We start from the raw sequence: 25,219 nt of genomic DNA, 5'->3' as shown, positions 1-25,219 counted from the left end.
CGTGAACCCGGGAGGCGGAGCTTGCAGTGAGCCGAGATGGCGCCACTGCACTCCAGCCTGGGCGACAAGGCGAGACTCCGTCTCAAAAAAAAAAAAAAAAAAAAAAAGAAAGTCAAATACCACATGTTCTTACTTATAAGTAGGAGCTAAGTGATAAGAACTTACAAGCACAAAGAAGGGAACAAGAGACACTGGGGTCTATCTGCAGGTAGAGGGTGGGAGGAGGAGGGAGAAGAGCAGAAAAGATAACTATTGGGCACTGGGCTTAATACCTGGGTACAGCAAACCCCCATGACATGAGTTTACTGATGTAACAAATCTTTATATGTACCCCTGAACCTAAAATAAAAGTTTTTAAATTTTTTTATTTCATTCACTTAATTGATTGAAATAGCCATGTGGTACCATTATGGACAGCAGTTGTTAAGAGGGCAGTTAGGAGTGGAAGGAGGCTGGGCATGGTGGCTCACATCCCAGAACTTTGGGAAGCCGAGGCAGGCGGATCACCTGAGGTCAGGAGTTCAGGACCAGCCTGGCCAACACAGCTAAACTCTGTCTCTACTACAAATACAAAAATGAGTCACGGCTGGGCACAGTGGCTCACGCCTGTAATCCCAACACTTTGGGAGGCCGAGACAGGCGGATCACAAGGTCAGGAGATTGAAACCATCCTAGCTAACACAGTGAAACCTCGTCTCTACTAAAAATACAAAAAATGGGGTGGGCCTGGTGGCGGGCACCTGTAGTCCCAGCTACTCAGGAGGCTGAGGAAGGAGAATTGCTTGAACCCAGAAGGTGGAGGTTGCAGCGAGCTGACATCACGCCACTGCACTCCAGCCTGGGCAACACAGCGAGACTCCGTCTCAAAAAACAAAAACAAAAATCAGTCGGGCGTGGTGGCACGTGCCTGTAATCCCAGCTACTCCAGAGGCTGAGGCAGGAGAATGGCTTGAACTCAGGAGGCGGAGGTTGCAGTGAGCCGAGGTAGTGCCACTGCACTCCAGCCTGGGCGACAGAGCGAGACTCCGTCTCAAAAAAAAGAGAAAAGAAAAAGGAGTGGAAGGAAAGGTATGAAGGAAAACTTTTGTTCTTCCTTCTAAATACATCTAAGGTCTGGGTTTTTTTGTTGTTGTTGTTTGTTCGTTTGTTTGTTTTCCTTTTTAACTAGGAGAATACAAAACCTAAGTCAGGAAGGATGCAAAGAAAGAAGCGAAGTCTGAAGTCTGAACACATCCCTGCCACAGAAATGCTACCGTCTGGAGGGGAAATGGGAATATATCAATCAGCTCATGAGAAAAGCCAAGTCAATGTGGCAGCTTCTCTTTAAATGTAAAGCTCAGGTCCTCTGACCCAGCAAGTCCTGCTAGAGGGAGGTAGGGAGCGATCTTACACAAATACTGGTCATATGGGAGATGCACGAGGATGTTCACAGCGGCAATAGACAGGGCAACGCCCCAGAAATGACAGAGGCACCCCCTTGCAATGGATTTATACCAATTGCAAGAAGGAAGTAGAGACATATACACTCCAGGGCAAGATCCAGGTGGTTAAGTGGGAAGAAAAAAAAGAAGGCAAGAAATATGTAATTTATTATTTTGTATTTTAATACCAAAATATGTGTTAATATAAGCCTAGGAAAAAGCACTGAGGAACAAACACCTCCTCCGCCCCATGATTGTTACCACGGGTGCTTCCAGCAAATGGGCAGTCAGGGATGGTGGGACTGTCACCTTTCCCTGTTTCTCCAGCCCTAAGTCTTTCCCTGTGGGTATTCTGCTGCTCAGCAGGCCTGACTCCTCTTATAGAAGTATGACTCGCATGTCGACCCACTCCCACGATGATCCTACAGCTATCAGACTCAAGTCCAAGGCTCTGACCTCCTCACCGTTTCATCTCTGCTGTTCCATTACCAACCCACCCTCCTACAGCCAAGGCAGGCATGCCCCGGAACCCTATGCTCTCATCTACCCCCACCATTCCATTTCTATCTAACTACCCAACATGTCTGTAAGACCCACTCACACCAGACATCCTCCTGCAAGCCTGTCCCTTTATCTTCTATCTATCCTTCCAAACCCAACTCTGTGCTCTTCACAAAGAGAGGAGGAAGCAGTTCTGGGCTCTCTTAGACTTTACTGGTCTGTTTCTCTCTAGACCAGGACTGGCAAACTCAAACCTACAGGGGCCCAGCAAGCCACATAAAAAAATACATAGGCCAGGTGCAGTGGCTCACGCCTGTAATCCCAACACTTAGAAAGGCTGAGGCAGGAAGATCACTTACAACCAGAAGTGCGAGACCAGCTTGGGCTACATGGTGAGATCCCATCTCTATTTATTTTTAAAAAATGGAAGAAGAAGAAAAGAAGAAAGAAGGAGGTAGAGAAGGAAAGAAAGAAGGGAGGAGGGAGGAGGAGAAAAAATAATGAATGAAAATAAACACAGGGTCCAGTGGGATGGGGCACGCCTCCAGTCCAGTTCCTACACAAGCCTAGACCATCTGATTCTTCAAGACAAAGATATTCTGAAGAGCAAATATTCAGTTATAAAATGTTGGCAACTGATCCAATTTTTAAATATTATACAAAACTAAAACCACACCAAGGTACCATTTTTTTACGACCAAAATCAAAAATCTTAATAATGGCAAGGATGGACAAACAGGCGCTGTCACTGCCGGCAAGGATCTAAGTCAGCATCATCTCAGGGAGGACATTTTGACGATGCTATCAAAATTACAAATGTACATTCACTTCAGCCATTCCCCTTCCAGATATTCCATACAGTCTAACATGGGCACAAAGACTTGTGTGACATTGCTAGTAATAGTAAACCATTAGAAAAAATAAATATAACTGACCAAGCTCAGTGGCTCATGCCTATAATTCCAGCACTTTGGAAGCCCAGGTTCACTTGAGGCCAGTTCAAGACCAGCCTGGGTGACAGCACCTCTAAAGATAGGTAGGTAGGTAGGTAGGTAGGTAGGTAGGTAGGTAGATAGATAGATAGATAGATAGATAGATAGATAGATAGATAGATAGACAGACAGAGAGACAGACAGACAGACAGACAGATAGATAAAATGGAGAAATAATCTAAATGACCATCAGTGGTAGATTGGCTAAACAAACTACAGTACTATTCAATTTAATACTACAAAGGCATTAAAATAATGATCAAAGGCCAGGTGCAATGGTGTGTGCCTGCAGTCCCAGCTATTTGGGAACGCTGAGGCAGGAGAATCACTTGAACCCAGGAGTCTGAGACAGCCTAGGCAACATAGCCCCCACATCTCAAATAAGTAAATAAATAAATAATTTCAAAAAGGGAATGAAGAAGGTTGTTATATACTGACACGGAATGAGCTCAGAATTTTTCTTTTTTTTTTTTCTTTTTTGAGATGGAGTCTCACTCTGTTGCCCAGGCTGGAGTGCAGTGGTGCGATCTTGGCTCACTGCAACCTCCACCTCCCAGGTTCAAGCAATTCTTCTGCCTCCTCAGCCTCCCGAGTAGCTGGGATTACAGGTGCCCACCACCACGCCCGGCTAAGTTTGGTATTTTTAGTAGAGACAGTTTCACCATGTTGACCAGGCTGGTCTCAAACTCCTGACCCCAGGTGATCCGCCCACCTTGGTCTCCCAAAGTGCTGGGATTACAGGCGTGAGCCACTGCTGGCCAGAATGTACTGTTAAGTGAACAGTACATGTACTGTATAGGGTATATTAATAATAGAATAAAAAAGAAAAATCTATGTCTATTTATCTATATAAAAATGCATGGTTTTTTGATAAATGCTTAAAAATTTCTAGAACAATACAGAAGAACATGGTAAGACTGGCTGCCTGGGGAAGGGTACAGGGTAGCTGACTGGAGAGAGTGGAAGGGAAACTGACTTTGCAATGGCTACACCTCTGTACCTTTTAAGTACTAAACCATGTGACTCTGACTCAGTACACTTTTTTCTAATTTAAATATAAAATAGGCCGGGTGCAGTGGCTCATCCTGTAATCCCAGCACTTTTGGGAGAAAGGCAGATGGCCTGAGCTCAGGAGTTTGAGACCAGCCTGGGCAACATGGTGAAACCCTGTCTCTACTTAAAAAAAAAAAAAAAAAAAAAAAAAATCCAATAAAATTAGCTGGGCATAGTGGTGAGCACCTGTAATCCCAGCTACTTGGGAGGCTGAGGCAGAAGAATTGCTTGAACCCAGGAGGCGGAGCTTGCAGTGAGCCGAGATCGCACCACTTGCACTCCAGCCTGGGTGACAGAGCAAGACTCCGTCTCCAAAATAAATAAAAATAATAATAAAATAATAAAGCTCACCCCGCTGCCCAAACAGCACACAGCTCTGTCTGCAGCCTCTGATCTTGCCATGAGCTTGTAGGTCAGAGACCAGATACCATTCACCTCCTCCAGGCCTGGCACACAAAGGGGCTCCATCACTAAGCGTAGGCTGATGACTCATTCTCCTGGGCCCTTTCACATGCCCCAGTGCCCAGCACTCCTCCCTCACCTCATGCATTTGTGTTTACCCAAGACACTCGGTCATAGGTTCTAACACAGGCCTGGGCCACAGAGCCTGGCTGGCAACCCCACACAGCATGAGCCCGCAAAATTCCAGAAAACAGGACAGAATCCAGTGGAAGGCAATTTCCTAGACACCAAAGCAGTAAGCAAAAACCTGAGTAAGTGCTGAGTGTGTGCCAAGCGCTGTGGCAAAGCCCTCAAGGCGAATGACTTGCCTTGCTCCTCCCAACTGTCCTACAGTCAGGGGCTTCTATCCTCGCCCTCTTGTAGATGAGGACACTGCACCTCAGAGGGTCTTGCAGCCCGTAAGGGGCAGAGCCAGGATGTGAGTCCAGCAGGCTGATCCTGGAGCCAGCCCTCTTAGCTAGAGTCTGGCAATCTTATCTCGTTGTAGAATCTGAGAGCCACCTCTGAATTGTCTGGATGGCAACGTAGGGAGGAATCCAAATGGCAGGAACCCAGCAGGGACACACCAAGGGTCCCCACTGGTACTACCAAGCGTCCCCACTGGTACTACCAAGCCCACCTGCCTCCTCCCTCCAACCCTGCTATGGTGGCTGGCACTGCTATGGGAGCGTCCATGAGCAACACACATTGGGGTCTAAGAGCTCTACGTCCAACAAGAGGCAGGAGGCTGGACGTGGCTCCTTCCTTGCAGCCATGGGTCATGCAGATAAAGAAGGGAAGGAAGGAGGGAGGGGCATCAGGAAGGAAGAATTCTCTTTTTCTGTGCAGATGAGGATTCCATTGTTTATCCTCCTTCTGGCTCCAAAGCTCAACATGTACCCTCACTGAAGCCCATTGTGGGCCCTGCCACCACTTACATCTCCAATGAATTAAGAATGCAAAACTCTTGAGATTTTGTAATGTTTCTGGGTTTTTGTTTTTGTTTTTTTTTTTTTTGAGACAGCGTCACACTCCATCCCACGCTGGAGTGCAGTGGCGCGATCATGGCTCACTGCAGCCTCAAACCCCTGGACTCAAGGGATCCTCCCACTTCAGCCTCCCAAGTAGCTGAGACCACAGACATGCAATACCATGCCCAGCTAATTTTTTATTTTTCTTGGTAGAGATGGAGTCTTCCTATGTTGCCCAGGCTGGTCTCGAACTCCTGGGCTTAAGAGATCCTCCCACCTCCGCCTCTCAAAATACTGGGATACAGGCGGGAGCCACCATGCCCTGTTGCTCCTATTCTTTTTTGGTTTTGTTTGTTTGTTTTTTGGGTTTTTTTTTGTTTTGTTTTGTTTTGAGACGGAGTCTCGCTCTCCCCCAGGCTGGAGCGCAGTGGCACAATCTCGCTCACTGCAAGCTCCGCCTCCTGGGTTCACGCCATTCTCCTGTCTCAGCCTCCTGAGTAGCTGGGACTACAGGCGCCCGCCACCATGCCCAGCTAATTTTTTTGTATTTTTAGTAGAGACGGGGTTTCACCATGTTAGCCAGGATGGTCTCAATCTCCTGACCTCGTGATCCGCTCGCCTCAGCCTCCCAAAGTGCTGGGATTACAGGCGTGAGCCACTGCGCCCGGCCGCTCCTATTCTTTATTCACTCACTCATTTAATCAAGCAGCCAGTATTTACTGAGCACCTACTAGATGCCAGCCTTTGTGCTAAGCACTGGGACTCTCACAAGACAAACGAGGGCACTGCTCTCACAGAGCCTACATTTTGTAGGTAGGCAAGGTAGGAACAACAACAAAAAAAAAAAAAACAAGGAAAAAATATATATGCCACTCAGCGGTAGGTGGCTCCTACAGAGGGAATGGTCTGGAAAGACGTCCCAAAGAGACAACTGAGCTGAGACTTGGGAGACAAGAGACAGCAGCTTACGAGCTGTGGGACCCTGGCCTAGTTAGTTAACCCTGCTAAGCCTCCGTTTCCTGGAAAATAGAACAATGACAGTACCTAGTATTGGACGATGCCATTAAGACAATCCACTTAAAATACCTAAGACAGTGATGCTGGCACCCAAGAAACCAATGGAGTTTAACAAAATTCTTACAAGAAAAACTACTGTGTGTCACTAGAATGGAAGCCCTACACTGTCAGGGATTTCTATTGCACGTGTTGACCACTATATCCCTAATATTAAAACTGCCAGAGACAGAGTAAGTGCTCAGGAAATATTTATGGAGTGAATGAACAGATGAATCGACAGTAGCTATTTTTAGTCTTCATGCTGTAAACCTCTGTTAACTTTTCTGTGACTGTGTAGAGATCTGGATGCCCTCTCAAACAGCCAGCAATTCTCTGAAACACACAAAAACAAGGCCAAGATTCTTAAGCACTGGTTTTCTGTGGCATCACACACAAAACTGCATTTTTGAGTGCTTCTTTGTTGGTCAGGCTTATCCGATCCCAGTTAGGTGACTTCTCAGGCTCAGGGCAGGAGTCAGTGCCTCTCTCTACTTTCTCTTTGTTTGCTTTAGGAAGGGCCAGGATTCAGAATGAAAACATTACTTGTGGCCGGGTACAGTGGCTCATGCCTATAATCTCAGCAGTTTGGGAGGCCGAGGTGGGTGGATCACCTGAGGCTGGGAGTTCGAGGCCAGCCTGGCCAACATGGTCAAACCCTGTCTCTATTAAAAATACAAAAATAGGCCGGGCGCGGTGGCTCACGCTTGTAATCCCAGCACTTTGGGAGGCCGAGGCGGGTGGATCACGAGGTCAGGAGATCGAGACCACGGTGAAACTCCGTCTCTACTAAAAATACAAAAAAATTAGCCGGGCGTGGTGGCGGGCGCCTGTAGTCCCAGCTACTCGGAGAGGCTGAGGCAGGAGAATGGCGTGAACCCGGGAGGCGGAGCTTGCAGTGAGCCGAGATCGCGCCACTGCACTCCAACCTGGGTGACAGAGCGAGACTCCGTCTAAAAAAAAAAAAAAAAAAAAAAAAAAAAAAAAAAAAAAAAAAAAAATACAAAAATAGCTGGGTGTGGTTATGCACGCCTGTAATCCCAGCTACTTGGGAGGCTGAGGCAGGACAATCACTTGAACCTGGGAGGCAGAATTTGCAGTGAGCCGAGATGGTGCCATTGCACTCCAGCTTGGGCAACAAGAGCCAGACTCTGTCTCCAAAAAAAAAAAAAAAAGAAAGAAAGAAAGAAAAGAAAAAGAAAACAGTACTTGTAAAGTGAAAATAAAATACAAATCAACTTGTGAGAACATAAGGCACTGGTTAAGTACATCAGAGATGTCTATTCAAAGAAATATTATGCTGTCATTCAAAATGTCATTTGCATATGGCGAAACCCCGTCTCTATTAAAAACACAAAAATTAGCCAGACGTGGTGATGTGCGCCTATAGTCCTAGCTACTTGGGAGGCGGAGGCAGGAGAATCACTTGAACTCGGAAGGCAGAGGTTGCAGTAAGCCGAAATCATGCCACTGCACTCCAGCCTGGGCAACCGAGTGAGACTCTGTCTCAAAAAAAACAAAACAAAACAAAACAAAAACCCATGTGCTACATGGTTCCCACTCATAAAACAATGTACACACAGAAACAAACAGGAAGAAAACATCATCTGCTAAAAGGTTTGTGCTCATTGTGATTGTCTTTGAAGGAAAAATAACGTAATACCAGCATTTCCTTTATCAGTTTTCTCTGTTCTCTCATTTTTCTTTTTTCTTTTTTTTTAATGAGACTGAGCCTCGCTCTGTCACCCAGGCTAGAGTGCAGTGGCGTGATCTTGACTCACTGCAACCTCCGCCTCCTGGGTTCAAGCAATTCTCCTGACTCAGCCTCCCAAGTAGCTGGGATTACAGGCACATGCCACCATGCCCAGCTAATTTTTGTATTTTTTTTTTTTTTTTTTTTTTTTAGTAGAGAGAGGTTTTCACCATGTTGGACAGGCTGGACTCGAACTCCTGACTTCAGGTGATCCACCCACCTCAGCCTCCCAAAGCGCTGGGTTACAGGCACGAGCCACCATGCCCGGCCTGTTCTCTCATTTTTGTTACATAGATATGTACTCATTTTTCAATTAGAGGAAAACAAAGGTTAGACTTTTTCACTGTTCCCCTTATAACATGAACTATTCAAGAAGAGTGTGCCTGGCCAGGCACTGGAGCCTGGAGCCCCACAGAAGGACAGGCCACCCTGATGTGACAATTTAAGCTCAGTGTTCTCATTACTCGGCTAACCTATATGTCTAAAACTCAATCTCAGATAAAGAAAAGGAAGCCAAGGCTGGGCGTAGTGGCTCACACCTGTAGTCCCAACACTTTGGGAGGCCAAGGCAGGTGGATCACCTGAGGTCGGGAGCTCAAGACCAGCCTGACCAACATGGAGAAACCCCATCTCTACTAAAAATACAAAAAATTAGCCGGGCCTGGTGGTGCATGCCTGTAATCCCAGCTACATGGGAGGCTGAGGCAGGAGAATCGCTTGAACCCAGGAGGCGGAGGTTACGGTGAGCTGAGATTGCGCCATTGCACTCTAGCATGGGCAACAAGAGCAAAACTCCATCTCAAAAAAAAAAAAAAAAAAGAATAAATATCTTAGGTCGGGCATGGTGGCACAGGCCTGTATTCCCAGCACTTTGAGAGACCAAAAGTGGGCAAATCACCTGAGGTCAGGGGTTTGAGACCAGCCTGGCCAACATGGCTAAACCCCGTCTCTACTAAAAATCCAAAAAAATCACTGGGCATGGTGGTGCACACCTGTAATCCCAGCTAGTTGGAAGGCTGAGGCATGAGAATTGCTTGAACCCAGAAGGCAAAGCTTGCAGTGAGCCAAGATCACACCACTGCATTCCATCCTGGGCAACAGAGTGAGACACTGTCTCGATAAATAAATAAATAAGACAGGCATGGTGGCCCATGCCTGTAATCCCAGCACTTTGGGAGGCCGAGGTGAATCACTTGAGATCAGGAGTTTGAGACCAGCCTGTCCAACATGGTGAAACCCCATCCCTACTAAAAAAAATACAAAAATTAGCCGGGTATGGTGGCACACAACTGTAACCCCAACTACTCACTAGGCAGAGGCAGAAGAATCCCTTGAACCCAGGAGCCAGAGGCTACAGTGAGCCGAGATTGCACCACCGCACTCCAGCCTGGGCAAAAGAGTGAGACACTGTCTCAAAAAATAAAAAATAAATAAATAAATGTATTGGCTGGGCGTGGTGGCTCATGCCTGTAATCCCAGCACTTTGGGAGGCCAAGGCTGGCAGATCACAAGGTCAGGAGTTCAAGAACAGCCTGACCAACATGGTAAAACCCCGTCTCCACTAAAAATACAAAAATTAGCCAGCGTGGTGCCGCGGGCCTGTAATCCCAGCTACTCAGGAAGCTGAGGCAGGAGAATTGCTTGAACCCAGGAGGCGGAGGTTGCAGTGAGCTGAGATTGCGCCTCTGCACTCCAGCCTGGGTGAAAGAACAAGACTCCATCTCAATTTAAAAAAAAAATTTCTTGTAATACCATTATACTCCCATCAGAATGGCTGAAACGAAAGGTGACGGACAATACCAAGTGTTGGTGAGGACATGGAACAACTGACCAGCTTGCTGGAAGTATAAATTGGTACAATTGCTTTGGAAATTTATCATTTTCTTCTAAAGCTAAACACAAATATACCCTAAGGCCCAGCAAAGCCACATAATACATACTGAATGATGTGTTCAAGAATGTTCATAGCGGTTGGGCGTGGTGGCTCACGCCTGTAATCCCAGCACTTTGGGAGGCCAAGGCGGGCAGGTCACGAGATCAAGACCATCCTGGCTAACACAGTGAAACCTCGTCTCTATGAAAAATACAAAAAATTAGCCAGGCATGGTGGTGGGCACCTGTAGTCCCAGCTACTCTGGAGGCTGAGGCAGGAGAATGGCGTGAACCTGGGAGGCAAAGCTTGCAGTGAGCCGAGATCGCGCCACTGCACTCCAACCTGGGCGACAGACCAAGACTCCATCTCAAAAAAAAAAAAAAAAAAATGTTCATAGCTGCACTATTCATGACATTAATTTCAAATAAAAGCTTGATAACACTAAGAGATACCACACATGCCAAAATGGCAATAAATGAGATGCTCCCTACATTAGTTTCCTTGGGCTGCCATAATAAAATATCATAGACTGGATGGCTTAAACAACAGAAACTTATTTTCTCACAGTCCTGGAGGCCAGAAATCCAAGAACAAGGTGTCAGCAGGGTTGGTTTCTCCTGAGGCCTCTCTCCTTGGCTTGTAGATGGCCACCTTCCCCCTGTGTCCTCACACTGTCTTTTCACTGGTGTCTCTGTCTTTTTTTTTTCTTTCTTTCTTTTTGAGATGGAGTCTCGCTCTGTCGCCCAGGCTGGAGTGCAGGGGCATCATCTTGGCTCACTGCAACCTCCACTTCCTGGGTTAAAGCAATTCTCCTGCCTTGGCCTTCCTAGTAGCTGAGAGTACAGGTGCATGCCACCACACTCAGCTAATTTTTGTAATTTTAGTAGAGATGGGGTATCAACACATTGGCCAGGCTGGTCTTGAACTCCTGACCTCAGGTGATCCACCTGCCTCAGCCTCCTAAAGTTCTGGGATTACAGGTGTGAGCCACCGTGCCCAGCCTCTCTTTCTGTCTTAATCTCCTCCTATAAGGTCACTGGGCAGAATGGAAAAGGCCCATCCTAACAGCTTCATTTTATATTGATCACCTCTTTAAAGGCCCCCTGTCTCCAAATTCAGTCACATTCTGAGGTGCTGGGGGTTCCAGCTTCAAACATGTGAATTTGGGGAGGGGTGGGGGATCTACATCTGCAACATTTCCCAAATGTTCTAACAGCACAAAGCTTCCTTAATTACTAAATCAGAAAGCTGACCTCATAGCAAGACCAATAGTCCAGACTATATGAATTTCTCATCCAACAGATGTCTTGAGTTTTGTTTTTGGGTTTTTTTTGGAAAAAAAAGACAGGATAAGACACCTTAAAGGCCGGGCGCAGTGGCTCATGCTTGTAATCCCAGCACTTTGGGAGGCCGAGGCGGGCAGATCACGAGGTCAGGAGATCGAGACCACGGTGAAACCCCGTCTCTACTAAAAATACAAAAAATTAGCCGGGCGTGGTGGCGGGCGCCTGTAGTCCCAGCTACTCGGAGAGGCTGAGGCAAGAGAATGGTGTGAACCCAGGAGGCAGAGGTTGCAGTGAGCCGAGATTGCGCCACTGCACTCCAGCCTGGGCGACACAGCGAGACTCCGTCTCAAAAAAAAAAAAAAAAAAAAAAAAAGACACCTTAAAAGGACTATGGCCACTCAGTGAATATCAGTTTCCTTAGGCCAGTGGCTCTGAGGGCCATTCACCCCCCAGAGGACACTTGGCAATGTCTGGAGACATTCTTGATTGTCACAAGGTGGGGAGCGGATGGCACTGGCATCTAGTGGGCAGAGGCCAGGGATGCTGCTAAATATCCTACAATGCCCAGGACAGCCTCCATAACAGGGAATAATCAAACCCAAAATATTGGCCAGGCATGGCGTATTTTTAGTAGAGACAGGGTTTCACCATGTTGGCCAGGTTGGTCTTGAACTCCTGACCTTAAGTGAGCCACCCACCTCAGCCTCCCAAAGTGCTGGGATTACAAGCATGAGCCACCAAGCCCGGCCCCAAGCCTGACTTTATCTCATCACTGCAAACTGCCCACGGCATGTGGGAGATCTTGCCAGGCCCATGTTAGGAGCAGGGCACTGTTGACACTACAAACTGATTCTTCCTTGGAGACCGCCGCCAACAGGCTTTTCCTTGGCATTTGCTAAATGCCACAGAGATTTAATTGGGGCGAAGGAAGAGCATCCGGCCCAGTCCACCTTTCCAACTCTCACCAGAAGCCTTTCCCTGCTCGCACGGGGCCTCTTCCAACTGTCTTCCCCCAGAGTTTCTGCAAATTCTGTTTAGACAAAAATAAAAGCAGGGCCAGGCACAGTGGCTGGCGCCTGTAGTCCCAGCACTTTGATAGGCCAAGGTTGGCAGACTGCTTTAGCTCAAGAGTTTGAAACCAGCCTGAGCAACATGGAGAAATCCCATCTCTATAAAAAATACAAAAATTAGCCAGGCACGGTGGTGCATGTTTGTAATCCCAGCTACTGGGGAGGCTGCAGCAGTAGGACTGCTTGAACCCAGGAGGCTGAGGTTGCAGTGAGATCGCACCCACTGTACTCTAGCCCGAGCAATAGAGTAAGAGTACGTCTCAAAAAAAAAAGAAAGGTTTTAAATGTATAAGCACAACCAACTATCCTATTTCTTTCCCCTTGTAGCAGTAACATTATGTGTTTAGACTGTGCCATTTCAGCATGGGCCACTACTTCCTAAATGTCAGGCATGACTTGGGGTATCTACAAATCTCAGGAACTTTTACAGACTTCATGGTTTTAAATTGACTGCCTTTTATTTAAATTCTAAAAGGAAACTTCCTGCCATGACTACAACAAGAAAGCAAGTATCATTTGGTACAAACAGAAGGGCTCACAAAAATAATTGCTAACCTTTCATACATGTATTAATCTTTCAAACTCACACAAATTAGAGAAAACAGATACTAGTTATTAAAATCAGAATCATTCTAAATGTCATCAATAAAAATGTTACAACTAGTCTTTTTCTTTCCAAATTAAACCAAAGTCACCACCTTCATGAGTGACCCTGAAGACACGTCCCATCTCCCCCCACTTCAAAGGCAGTCATAAAATACAGCCAGCCCTTATCACCGACTTTCAACATTTCCATCTGGGTAAAGACACCAGAAGAACATTCTGTTCTGAGAAGTAAGGGACAAAAGTCCAAAGATGGCTGGTTCAATGCCTTGCCTCCTTTTTCCAACTTGTTGCATGCAAGGCAGAGGTCAAGGTCAAAGGGTGCCCCCATTCCTTGCGGACTGGACTACAGGGACCTCCTCTCGCCAGCCAGCTGTAGAGTAGGTAGAAAGAGCCCTTTTGGGGCCAGGCGCAGCAGCTTATGCTTGTAAGACAAGGCAGGCAGATCACGAGATAAAGAGTTCGAGACCAGCCTGACGAACATGGTGAAACCCCGTCTCTACTAAAAATACAAAAATTAGCCAGCCATGGTGGCCTGCACCTGTAATCCCAGCTACTCAGGAGGCTGAGGCAGGAGAATCGCTTGAACTCAGGAGGCGGATGTTGCAGTGAGCCGAGATCATACCACTGCACTCCAGCCTGGGCAACAGAATGAGACTCTGTCTCAAAAAAGAAAAGAAACAGCAGGGAAGCCCAGCAGGCACGGCGCCCATGTCCACACTCCATCCTTCAGAGTCCCTCTGTGGGTTTGCAACAACACATCTTCTGGTCTCCATGTGGGCAGAGAGCAGCTAGTCTGGTTTTGGTCAGCACAAGGCAGAGCAAGGGAGGACCTCTGTAACTGAAGGGGATGGCGCAAGTACAGCTGGGCGCTGGCAGAGGACAGAGAGCACAGCCCCACGGGCTGCTGCCAAGGCTTGCTCCACTGTTCTCATCCCACGGGGGCAAAGAGCTGTTGGTGCAACTCTCTACTCCAGTCCAGAGAGGGGAAGGTCGGTGGCCGAGGAGGGGGGTGTCTCTGGGTTTCACCCACCAGCACAATCCCCTCCCTCAAAACATACCCCTAATACGCTTGATACCTAATACTCCCTCCACCACATCAAAGAAAGGATGTTAAAATGTACACACACGGCCGGGTGCAGTGGCTCATGCCTGTAATCCCAGCACTTTGAGAGGCCGAGGCAGGTGGATCACCTGAGGTCAGGAGTTCGAGACCAGCATGGCCAACGGGGCAAAACTCTGTCTCTACTAAAACCACAAAAATTAGCTAGGCGTGGTGGCGGGTGCCTGTAATCCCAGGTACTCAGGAGGCTGAGGCAAGAGAATTGCTTGAACCTCGGAAGCAGAGGTTGCAGTGAGCCGAGATCGCACCACTGCACTCCAGCCTGGGCGACAAGAACAAGACTATGTCACAAAAATAATAATAATAAAAAATAAAATTAAAAAATAAAATAAAATGTACACGCACCCCTACATGCCACATATCTAATACTACCTCCACTTTGTCAAAGGAAGGACACTGAAACACACACCCACCCCACTATATACAATTGATCCTCATAATTTATAATTTCTGTATTTGCAAATTCACCAAATCCCTCAAACTTGTAATCCCAAATCAACAGCTGCAGCCCCTTCACAGTCACTCATGGATGTGTGCAGTGTGGCCAAAATGGTGAGTTGCTCCTCCCTGCCCCGCCCCTAGACACACACATTCCCAGCTGAAGTCACACAGGCTTCTCATTGCAGCTCTCACACTACAAATAAGAGTCATTTTTGTGGTCTCTTACTGCCACGATTTGTGCATTTTTGTGCTTTTCCTTGATGGTTTTGCAGTTTAAAATGGCCCCTCAGCACAGTGCAGAAGCACTAACTAGTATTTCTAAGCACAGGAAGGCTGGGACGTGCCACGTGGAAAAAATACATGTGTCAAATAAGCTGCCTCCAGGCGTGAGTTAGAGTTGTTGCCTGTGAGTTCGATGTTAATGAATCAATAATGTACATTAAATGTGGGGTCTTTTAAAAACAGAAACACACCTAAAACGAGGTTCTTCATCGATCAGTCAACAAAAATAATGTGACCAGAGCCTCTCAGGAACCTAACCCCATATTTCCCCTAAGAGCAATGGTTCAGTATTCGAAAATTCAGTGCTCACAACGACTTAAATAAAGAATGTAAGTCCTGGGCAGGGCACAGTGGCTCACGCCTGTAATCCCAGCACTTTGTGAGGCCAAGGCAGGCGGATCAGCTGGGGTCAGGAGTTCGAGACTAGCCTGGCTAACATGGCGAAACCCCATCTCTACTAAAAATATAAAAATTAGCCAGGCATACTGGTAGGCAGGTGTAATCCCAGCTACTCAGGAGGCTGAGGCAGGAGAATCACTTGAACTGGGAGGTGGAGGTTGCAGTGAGCCAAGATCACGCCATTGCACTCCAGCCTGGGTGACAGAGAGAGACTCCATCTCAAAAAAAAAAAAAAAAAAAAAAAAAAAAAAAAAAAATGCCAGGCGCAGTGGCTCACGCCTGTAATCCCAACACTTTGGGAGGCCGAGGCAGGCAAATCACAAAGTCTAGAGATCAAGACCATCCTGGCCAACATGGTGAAACCCTGTCTCTACTAAAAATACAAAAATTAGCTGGGTGTGGTGGCGCAGGCCTGTAGTAGTCCCAGCTACTTGGGAGGCTGAAGCAGAGAATTGCTTAAACCCAGGAGGCGGAGGTTGCAGTGAGCCGAGATTGCGCCACTGCACTCCAGCCTGAGTGACAGAGTGAGACTCCGTCTCAAAAAAAAAAAACAAGAATGTAAGTCCTGAGAATAATGAGAGTCCTACCTAACACCACCTCCATCACATCAAAGAGAAAGGGCATTTTTGTTTCCTTATCAGTAAAGCAAGAATAAAAAAAAATACCAACATCAAAGGGCCATCGTGCAGCATGAAAGAGGAAACATGAGTTCAGAGCCAAAACACTGCAGGTCCTAAATAAATATTCATCTTTTTCCTCCACCGTCAGATAATGAGTCACATAAACATGCTGACGTAAGCTCTATGCTCTCAGGCAAAATGTAGGGCCTCTGAAATGCCTCTGATGCCTCCACCCAGGTGGCGGGCTTCCTGTCTAGACTCCAGTCCCCTCCGCGGGATGGAAAGAGGAGCACGACAATCTGTTCCCAGGGTCTGCAGCACACATCGGTGTGTGACAGCTTCTCCTCGTTGCTGTAACAAATTAGCACAACTTTGGCCAGGCACGTGGCTCACGCCTGTAATCCCAGCACTTCGGGAGGCCAAGGAGGGCGGATCACGAGATCAGGAGATCCAGACCATCCTGGCTAACACGGTGAAACCCCGTCTCTAATAAAAATACAAAAAATTAGCCGAGCATGGTGACCGGCGCCTGTAGTCCCAGCTACTCGGGAGGCCGAGGCAGGAGAATGACGTGAACCTGGGGGCAGAGCTTGCAGTGAGCCAAGGTTGCACCACTGCACTCCAGCCTGGGCGACAGAGCGAGACTCCGCCTCAAAAAAAAAAAAAAAATTAGCACAACTTGAGTGGCTTAAAACAATGCAAGTTTATTACCCTACAGTTAGGTCCGAAGTCTAAAAATGGGCCTCATGGGTCTAAAATCAAGGAAGGTGTAAGCAGGGCTGTGTTCCTTCTGGAGGCTCCAACGGAGAGTCCGTTTCCTTACCTTTTCCAACTTCTAGAGTCCCCTGTATTCCTTGGCTCATGGCTCCTTCATCCCTCTTCAAGCCAGCAGTGCAGCCTCTCCCAATCTTTCTCTTATGCCGACACTCACTCTCCCGCCTGTCTTTCACTTTTAAGGACCCTGTGATAACAGTGGGCCAGGCCGGGGTCAGTGGCTCATGCCTGTAATCTCGGCATTTTGGGAGGACAAGGCGGGTGGATAACTTGAGGTCAGGAGTTCGAGGCCAGCTTGGCCAATATGGTGGAGCCCCGTCTCTACCAAAAATACAAAAATTAGGCCAGGCTTGGTGGCTCATGTCTGTAATCCCAGCACTTAGGGAGGCCGAGGGGGGCAGATCATGAGGTCAAGAGATCGAGACCATCCCGGTCAACATGGTGAAACCCCATCTCTACTAAAAATACAATTAGCTGAGCGTGGTGACATGCGCCTATAGTCCCAGCTACTTGGGAGTCTGGGGCAGGAGAACTGCTTGAACCGGGAGGCAGAGGTTACAGTGAGCCGAGATCACACCACTGCACTCCAGCCTGGTGACACAGTAAGACGGCGTCTCAAAAAAAAAAAAAAAAATACAAAAATTAGCTGGGCATGGCGGCAGGCGCCTGTAATCCCAGCTACGTGGGAGGCTGATGCATGAGAATCGCTTGAACCCAGGAGGTGGAAGTTGCAGTGAGCTGAGAACATGCCACTGCACTCCAGCCTAGGCGACAAGAGCAAGACCCTGTCTAAAAACAAAACAAAATAAAAGATTTAAGGTGATATATCCACACATGGCTTTTTTTTTTTTTTTTTTTTGAGACAGGGTCTCACTCTGTTGCCCAGGGTGGAGTGCCGTTGTACGATCAGGGCTTACTGCCACTTAGATCTCCTGGGCTCAAGCACTCCTCCCACCTCAGCCTCCCAAGTAGCTGGGACCACAGGCTCAAGCCACCATGCCTGGCTTTTTTTATTATTATTTGTATTTTTTGTAGAGACGGGGTTTCACTATGTTGCCCAGGCTGCTCTTGAACTCCGGGGCTCAAGCAATCCTCCTGCCTCGGCCTCCCAAAGCGCTGGGATTACAGGTGTGAGCCACCGAGCCCAACGGGAATTCTATTACACAATACAAAGAAACTTCAAAAACTTCATGCCAAATTAAAGCAGCCAGATACAAAAGCAACATGTGGTGTAATTCCACTGATAGACAATTTCCAGAAAGGGCAAACCTATGGAATCAGAAAGCGGATCACTGGTTACCTGGGACTGGGGCAAGGGCAGGGATGAACTGCAGATGGGCTGGAGGAGACTTTCAGAGGTGATGGAAACGTTCAAAACCCATGCCAGAGTGATGGTTGTGTAACTCTATACATTCGGTTTTTTTTAAATCAATGGTTTACATATTTTTTTTTTGAGACGAAGTCTCACTCTGTCACCCAGGCTAGAGTGCAGTGGTGTGATCTCAGCTCATTGCCAGCTCCGCCTCCCGGGTTCACGCCATTCTCCTGCCTTAGCCTCCTGAGTAGCTGGGACTACAGGCGCCCGCCACCACACCTGGCTAATGTTTTGTATTTTTAGTAGAGACAGGGTTTCACTGTGTTAGAAAGGATGGTCTGGATCTCCTGACCTCGTGATCCGCCTGCCTTGGCCTCCCAAAGTGCTGGGATTACAGGCATGAGCCACCGCGCCTGGCCAGTTTACATACTTTCAATAGATGTACACTATATAAATTGTACTTCAATAAAGCTGTTCAAAAAATTGTGGTAGACGACGTACCTATTCAGCTCTTCTTTCTCAATCTGATTCATATTCAAAACTTCCTAGTCCCCCAAATCCAAATATATCAAGCATCAAAGCATCCTCATCCAATGTGGCCACAAAATGTAGATTGCTACAACGAGGCAAAGTCTTGGGCCACCTGGTACCTAAGCTCCCATCCTTGCCACACCACACCAGGGCCTCGACATACCTGGACAGAATGCTCTACATAGTTATTCATTTTCCTAAATTTGATCAGGAAAAAGCAGTGAAATTCATAATATTTCTAAATTTCTCATAAAAGGCCCCTCCTCTCAAAGAAGCACACTGCAGACCCCAACAGTAAACCTCATGCAAACACCTAATGATCACCATTAGCCCTAGTAAACACCTAAGGCATATTGAGCACTTATTCTCCTAAACTTTACATAGACTAAAAAAACTCTATGAGATACATAATTATTGTTATTCCCATTTTACAGATGAAACAACTGAGACTCAGAAAGGTAAAGTTATTTTCCCAAGATCACACAGCTAGTAAGCAGCAGAGCCTGGGTGTGAACCCAGCTCCTCAATGGACTCCTGCGTCCTGGCTCCTAACAAATAATCCCTGCCGTTTCATCACAAGAGGAGCTCCATTCAGCCATAAGCAACATGATGTCATAAAATGGTTTCCAGCAATGGAGGTGAAATGCCTTGTTTCCTAACTACACCATTTCAAAAGTTTTCTCAACATCAGGATGTGGTAACTTTCTCAAGAAAGAAAAGAACTTTGAAGCCAGGGGATTCCCCCAAAAATAAGCTGCATGTCTTCGCAACATTCACTGAGTGACCCCAGAAATAACTGCATTCTGTCCCCTACGACATGTGGCATCGTTTTTGGTTTTTTTAACCACAAATCTTCCAACCATTCCACAGCTTTATTGCCTAGAACCGTTAGGTGAAATGGGTGGATCCGGTTCAAAACTGCCTCCTCTCACTTAGAACGTGCAAGACCATGAACACATTAATATCAGTGAATCTTTGTTTCCCTGTCAATAAAAATGGGAGAATTTTTTTTTTTTTTTTTTTTTTTTTTGAGACGGAGTCTTGCTTCTTCACCCAGGCTGGACTGCAGTGGTGTAATCCCGGCTCACCGCAACCTCCACCTCCTGGATTCAAGCAATTCTTCTGCCTCAGCCTCCCCAGTAGCTGGGATTACAGGCATCACCACCACGCCTGGCTAATTTTTGTATTTTTAGTAGAGACGGGGTTTCACCATGTTGGCCAGGCTGGTCTCGAACTCCTGACCTCAAGTGATCCACCCGCCTTGGCCTCCCAAAGTGCTGGGACTACAGGCCTTGAACCACCACACCCGACCCCTAAAATAGGAGAATTAACTCCAAAAACTCACATGGTTGTTGTAAGGATTAAAACAGCCCTATTTATCTCAAGTGTCCAGCAGACAGCCTGACCCATTACATATTACTTTCTTCTTCCTTTAACCACCCACCCACTTTAGCCCTCACGCTGCCATCCCCCAGCCTCCAGTTCTATTTCAGGAAGCTCCTCCATCTCTCTGTGCTTCTCAAGAGTTTCTAAACTTCAGGATTCCCACCTTGATGTTGCTACTCCTGAAAATGCAGATTATATACAAGAGCATTTACGCAAATGCACAGCAACCCTGATACACGATTTGAATCCAAATCCATGTCACTGTTTAAGAAATAGATTGGCCAAGCACAGTGGCTCACATCTGTAATCACAGCACTTTGAGAGGCCAAGGTGGGCGGACCACTTGAGGTAAGGAGTTTGAGACCAGCCTGACCAACATGGAGAAACCCCATCTCTACTAAAAATACAAAATTAGCCGGGCATGGTGGCGCATGCCTGTAATCCCAGCTACTCAGGAGGCTGATTCAAGGAGAATCGCTTGAACCTGGAAGGCGGAAGTTGCAGTGAGCCGAGATCGTGCCAGCCTTGGCAACGAGAGCGAAACTCCATCTCAAAAAAAAAAAAAAAAAAAAAAGAAATAGATTAGTTCCAGGCCAAGCACGGTGGCTCACGCCTGTAATCCCAGCACTTTGGGAGGCCGAGGCAGGTGGATCACCTGAGGTCAGGAGTTCAAGACCAGCCTGGCCAACATGGTGAAACAACTGTCTCTATTAAAAATACAAAGATTAGCTGGGCGTGGTAGTGGGCGCCTGTAACCCCAGCTACTTGGGAAGCTGAGGCAGAAGAATCACTTGAACCCAGGAAGCAGAAGTTGCAGTGAGCCAAGACTAAGCCATTGCACTCCAGGCAACAAGAGTGAAACTACACCGTCTCAAAAAAAAGATCAGTTCCAAAGCTGGCAAGTTCTAAAGGGGCTGTGATGCTCCATTCCAACACAAACTAGAAAACTTACTTTTAAATAAAATTATCTGCACCACTCCCTCTGGGTCTCTATATGAATGGCTCATGTTTCTATCACGCTAATGATCACTTTTGAACAATATTTGCATTTTTCTTTCATGTACTGACTCAAAAGTTCTCAACTCTGACTGCATATTAAAATCATCAGGGGAGCTTAGAAAAATATATAGGTAGATACCCAGGTCCCACCCTAAATTCTTATTTCAAAGGTCTAGAATGGATCAGAAAAGGGTAGTTAAGTTTCCCTGGTGATTGCAATGCACAGCCAGGGTCAGGACACCCACACCTGTTGGGCAGGTCTTCTTTAATTCATCCTTGCATCCCCATCAGCTGGAGTGGCTCTTACACATAGTAAGCGTCTCATAATTGCTCATGGCACAAATTAATAACCACTGGATTTTAGACTCCACTGATTATATTAATTCATTACGATATTTACTGAGGGTGTATGATGTACCAGGCACTGTTCCAGGCATAGTGTTCAAGTCAATTGTCATCATTAAAACGAAGGAGGCCGTGAGCAGTGGCTCTTGCCTGTAATCCCAGCACTCTGGGAGGCCAAGGCTGACGGATCACCTGAGGTTGGGAGTTCAAGACCAGCCTGGCCAACACGGCACAACCTCGTCTCTACTAAAAAGACAAAATTAGCCGGGGGTGGTGGCAGGCGCCTGTAGTCCCAGCTACTTGGGAGGCTGACAGGAGAATCGCTTGAACCGGGGAGCGGAGGTTGTTCACACCGCTGCACTCCAGCCTGGGCAACAAGAGCGAAACTCTGTCTCCAAAACAAACAAAAAAAACACCAACGCAACCGACTACTTCCAGGAGGCTGAGGTGGAAGGATTCTTTGAGGCCAAGAGTTTTGAGAACAGCCTGAGCAACATAGCAAGGCCGTCCCCTCCCACTCCCCCGTTTAAAAAAATAATAAAATAGCCCGGCGAGGTGACTCACGCCTGTAATCCCAGCACTTTGGGAGGCCGAGGTGGGTGGATCACAAGGTCAGGAGTTCAAGACGAGCCTGGCCAAGATGGTGAAACCCCCGTCTCTACTAAAAATATAAAAATTAGGCATAGTGTCGGGCACCTGTAATCCCAGCTACTCGGGAGGTTGAGGCAGAGAATTGCTTGAACCGGGGAGGCGGAGGTTGCAGTGAGCCGAGATCTCGCCACAGCACTCCAGCGTGGGCAACAGTGAGACTCCGTCTCAATAATAATAATAATAATAAACGCAAAACAGAGAAGGGAGGAGTGAGGGAACTATCTTTGGGTCAGACAATCCGGAGTTCAAGCTCCATTTTGCAGTCTTCCCTACAGCCCTTAACCTCTGTAACCTCCAGTTTCCTTCTCTGGGTAGTATCAGTGAGGCCTCTTCATCGGAGGATTCAGGAAGCCAGGGACAAAGACCCCACAAAATGGCCGCCAGCACCATTCTTTTTTTTTAAATTCCACTGACACCTGGTGAAGCCACCCTTATGGTTCACTCCACCCGCTGCGTCTCCTGTTCCGAGCAACTGACGCTGCAATAAGCGGCCGCCACCGGGAAGTGCCCAGAGAAGACCAGACACCCGAGGAAGGGCGGAGCAGAGCGGCCGCAGGCCCCGCCCAACACCGCGCTCGGCCTCCCCCGGGCTCCAGCCTCACCTGCTTGGCCTGTGGAAATGCACATCTCCAGGCCCCGCCCCCCAGAACTGATTGGCGGGTCTAGGCGGGGGCCGGGAAATCCGCATTTGCACCAGCGCCCACCCCCGTCCTTCCCACCCCCGCCCCTCACGCCCAGGTAAGTCTATGGCAGGCGATGCGAGAGCCCCGCAAACCTCAACGGGTCACGCTGCCATCCTCCGAACAGGAAGACGGCGAGGCGCAAAATACCAACCCGTCCCCTCTTCCCAAAAGTGGGAAAACCCTCGCCTGTTCCGCGCCTAAGCTGCCCTCAGGGTCTCCTACTGTGGGAAGGGCACAGCAGGTGGCAGCCCCTGTCCCAGCTGTGGGATTCCTCCCCCCAAATTGTGGGGGGAGAACACAAGGGGTAGTGTCACCAAGCGGCCAGTAGGAGCCCCTCCCACCCTCCTGCGACTGCTGGTTCGGGTCCACCCGGGGCGGAGGGGGAAGGGGCCACCGGAGAGCAGGTGGTCTCGGCGCAGCCTCCTGGGGCTGGGACCCAGGGGCGCTGATGGGGTACCCCGCGGCGTAGGCCGTGCCCCGCTAAAAGCTGAGCATATCTGAGCTCCCAAGTAATGCTCCAAGCGCAGAGCTCGGTGTGACACTGACCAAATCGTTACCTCAGATATTAATTACGGGCAGATATTAATTACGGAACAATAAAACGGTGAGAAAGCACGGCTGATCCGAATTCCCCGAGTGTGTAAACAGCGCTGGGGCGGGCCCGGCTTCTCGGGGTTTCTAAAGGAAGGTCGGCAAGGAGGCCCAGGCAACCGGGCGCTCGAACCCCAAAGGGCCGGCATCAGGCTAGGTGCCGCCCGGGGCTGAAGCGCAGGGACCCCCTCCCCACCTCCCCACCTCCCCAGCCCTGCCCCGGGCTCATGGCGCCGGGAGCGGCGCGCGGCCAACCTGTCAGGCCCGGCCAGGCTGGCCCGAGCGCCGGGCTCCGGGAGGCGCGGACAAAGGAAAACGCGGGCCCGGGCCCACTCACCCGGCGCGGGGCCTGCTGTCCATCCGCTTCTTCTGGCGCACCGGCTGCAGCGGGATGTTGTCCGTCATGTCGGCGGCGCCGCCTGCCTTGGCCGCCGCGCCCCCCGCGCCGCCTGGGCCGCCGCCCGGTCCGGCCTCCGCGCCGCCGCCCGCCGGCGCCGCGCCGCCCCGGGGGAGGAGGCGGCGGCAGCGGGCGGGCCGGGCCCGCAGCGAGGGGGCGAGCTCGCGAGCGCCGGGCCACGCGCGGAGCCGCCCGCGCGGCCCGACCGACGGACACGGGCGCACCATGGGCCCGAGCTCCGCGCTGCGCCCGCTCGCTCCGCGCCGCGCCTGCCACGGGGGGCGGCCGGGCCGTGTCCGCGCCGCCGCGACCGCTGCAGTGTCCCCGCCCCCGGCCCGCGCCGCGCGCCCCCCACGCGCGCCCACCCGGCCACGCGCCCCCCGCCCACGCCCGCCGTGCGCGCACCCTGCCGCCGCACCCCCCGCAAAATCCCACATTCACAATCACATCCCAGCCCTACACACGCGCGCTGTGACACTCATCCCCACCAACATCTGACATGCACAATCACAGGGGCACCCGGTCACGCTCACCCCATCAGTCAGTCATTCTCACTCACTCTTGCACCAACGTGCATATTCACGCCCAGGCCCTACACACATACACCTGCCACTGCTCACTGCCTGCAACATCCAACATTCACAATCACATGTGAGTCCTGCACACACACATAACACGCTCACCCTCCTGTTGGTCACCATCATCCATGCACCCAGTTTCTCAAGCCTCACACCCACGTGCCCGCAGAAATCACAGTCACACAGGGACCCTCAGCTTGTCAGACTCCTTCACCCTCTGACCTTCACCATCCTCACCCTCATTCTCTATCTGGATTCTGGGAACTCACCATGACACACACGCACCTGCCTCTTTCATCCAAACACCCTTCAATAATCTGAACACCCTCATTCTCACACCAGCCACTTTCTTGGGCTTGCACATGGGCCCCACTCTCAGGCCTCAGACAGTCACCCTGCATTACCTGTCACTGTGATTCACGGTCTCACACACACACCTATCTCCACCGCAGCCCACATCCACACTCACTTCCACACCCTCCCACACAGTGTCTAGGACCCATGAACTTTTCAAAGGCCTGATAAAGTTATGAGAGCAGGAAAAAAAAAAAAAAAAAAACAGTGGGAAGGAACAAAGTGAGGGAGTTTAAAAATCAATATGTAACTAAAGAGCCTGAAAATGTAATACCATGTAAACTAAAGCTGACTTTTACATAGTTATATCTAATGACCGATCATGTTGGACGCCGTTTCTTTTCTTTTTCTTTTTGAAACAGAATCTCCCTCTGTCGCCCAGGCTGGAGTGCAGTGGCAAAATCTCAGCTCACTGCAACCTCCGCCTCCCAGGTTCAAGCATTCTCCTGCCTCAGCCACCCAGGTAGCTGGGGTTATAGATGTGCCTGGCTAATTTTTGTATTTTTAGTAGAGATGGGGTTTCACCATGTTAGCCAGACTGGTCTCGAACTCCTGGCCTCATGTGATCTGTCCACCTCAGCCTCCCAAAGTGCTGGGCTCTTCCTTGGCATTTGCTAAATGCCATAGAGATCTAATTGGGACGAAGGAAGAGCATCCGGCCCAGTCCACCTTTCCAACTCTCACCAGAAGCCTTTCCCTGCTCCCATGGGCCACTGCGCTTGGCCCTTTACTT

The 25,219-nt window shown here is 48.9% G+C and overlaps 1 protein-coding gene across 1 annotated transcript in view; it reads right to left on the bottom strand.

Moving 5' to 3' along the window:
- Nucleotides 1-23,659, bottom strand: part of ATP9A (ATPase phospholipid transporting 9A (putative)) — a 173,414-nt gene extending 149,755 nt beyond the window's left edge. The window contains exon 1 of the mRNA XM_030826735.1: nt 23,495-23,659. Within this exon, the coding sequence (XP_030682595.1) occupies nt 23,495-23,562 (68 nt within the window). The 5' untranslated portion in view covers nt 23,563-23,659. The remainder of the gene's footprint in view (nt 1-23,494) is intronic.
- Nucleotides 23,660-25,219: the final 1,560 nt, after the last annotated feature.

Source organism: Nomascus leucogenys, chromosome 13 (assembly GCF_006542625.1).
Source record: "Nomascus leucogenys isolate Asia chromosome 13, Asia_NLE_v1, whole genome shotgun sequence".
NCBI classification, from domain to species: domain Eukaryota; kingdom Metazoa; phylum Chordata; class Mammalia; order Primates; family Hylobatidae; genus Nomascus; species Nomascus leucogenys.
This window is presented reverse-complemented; position numbering and strand designations above follow the sequence as displayed.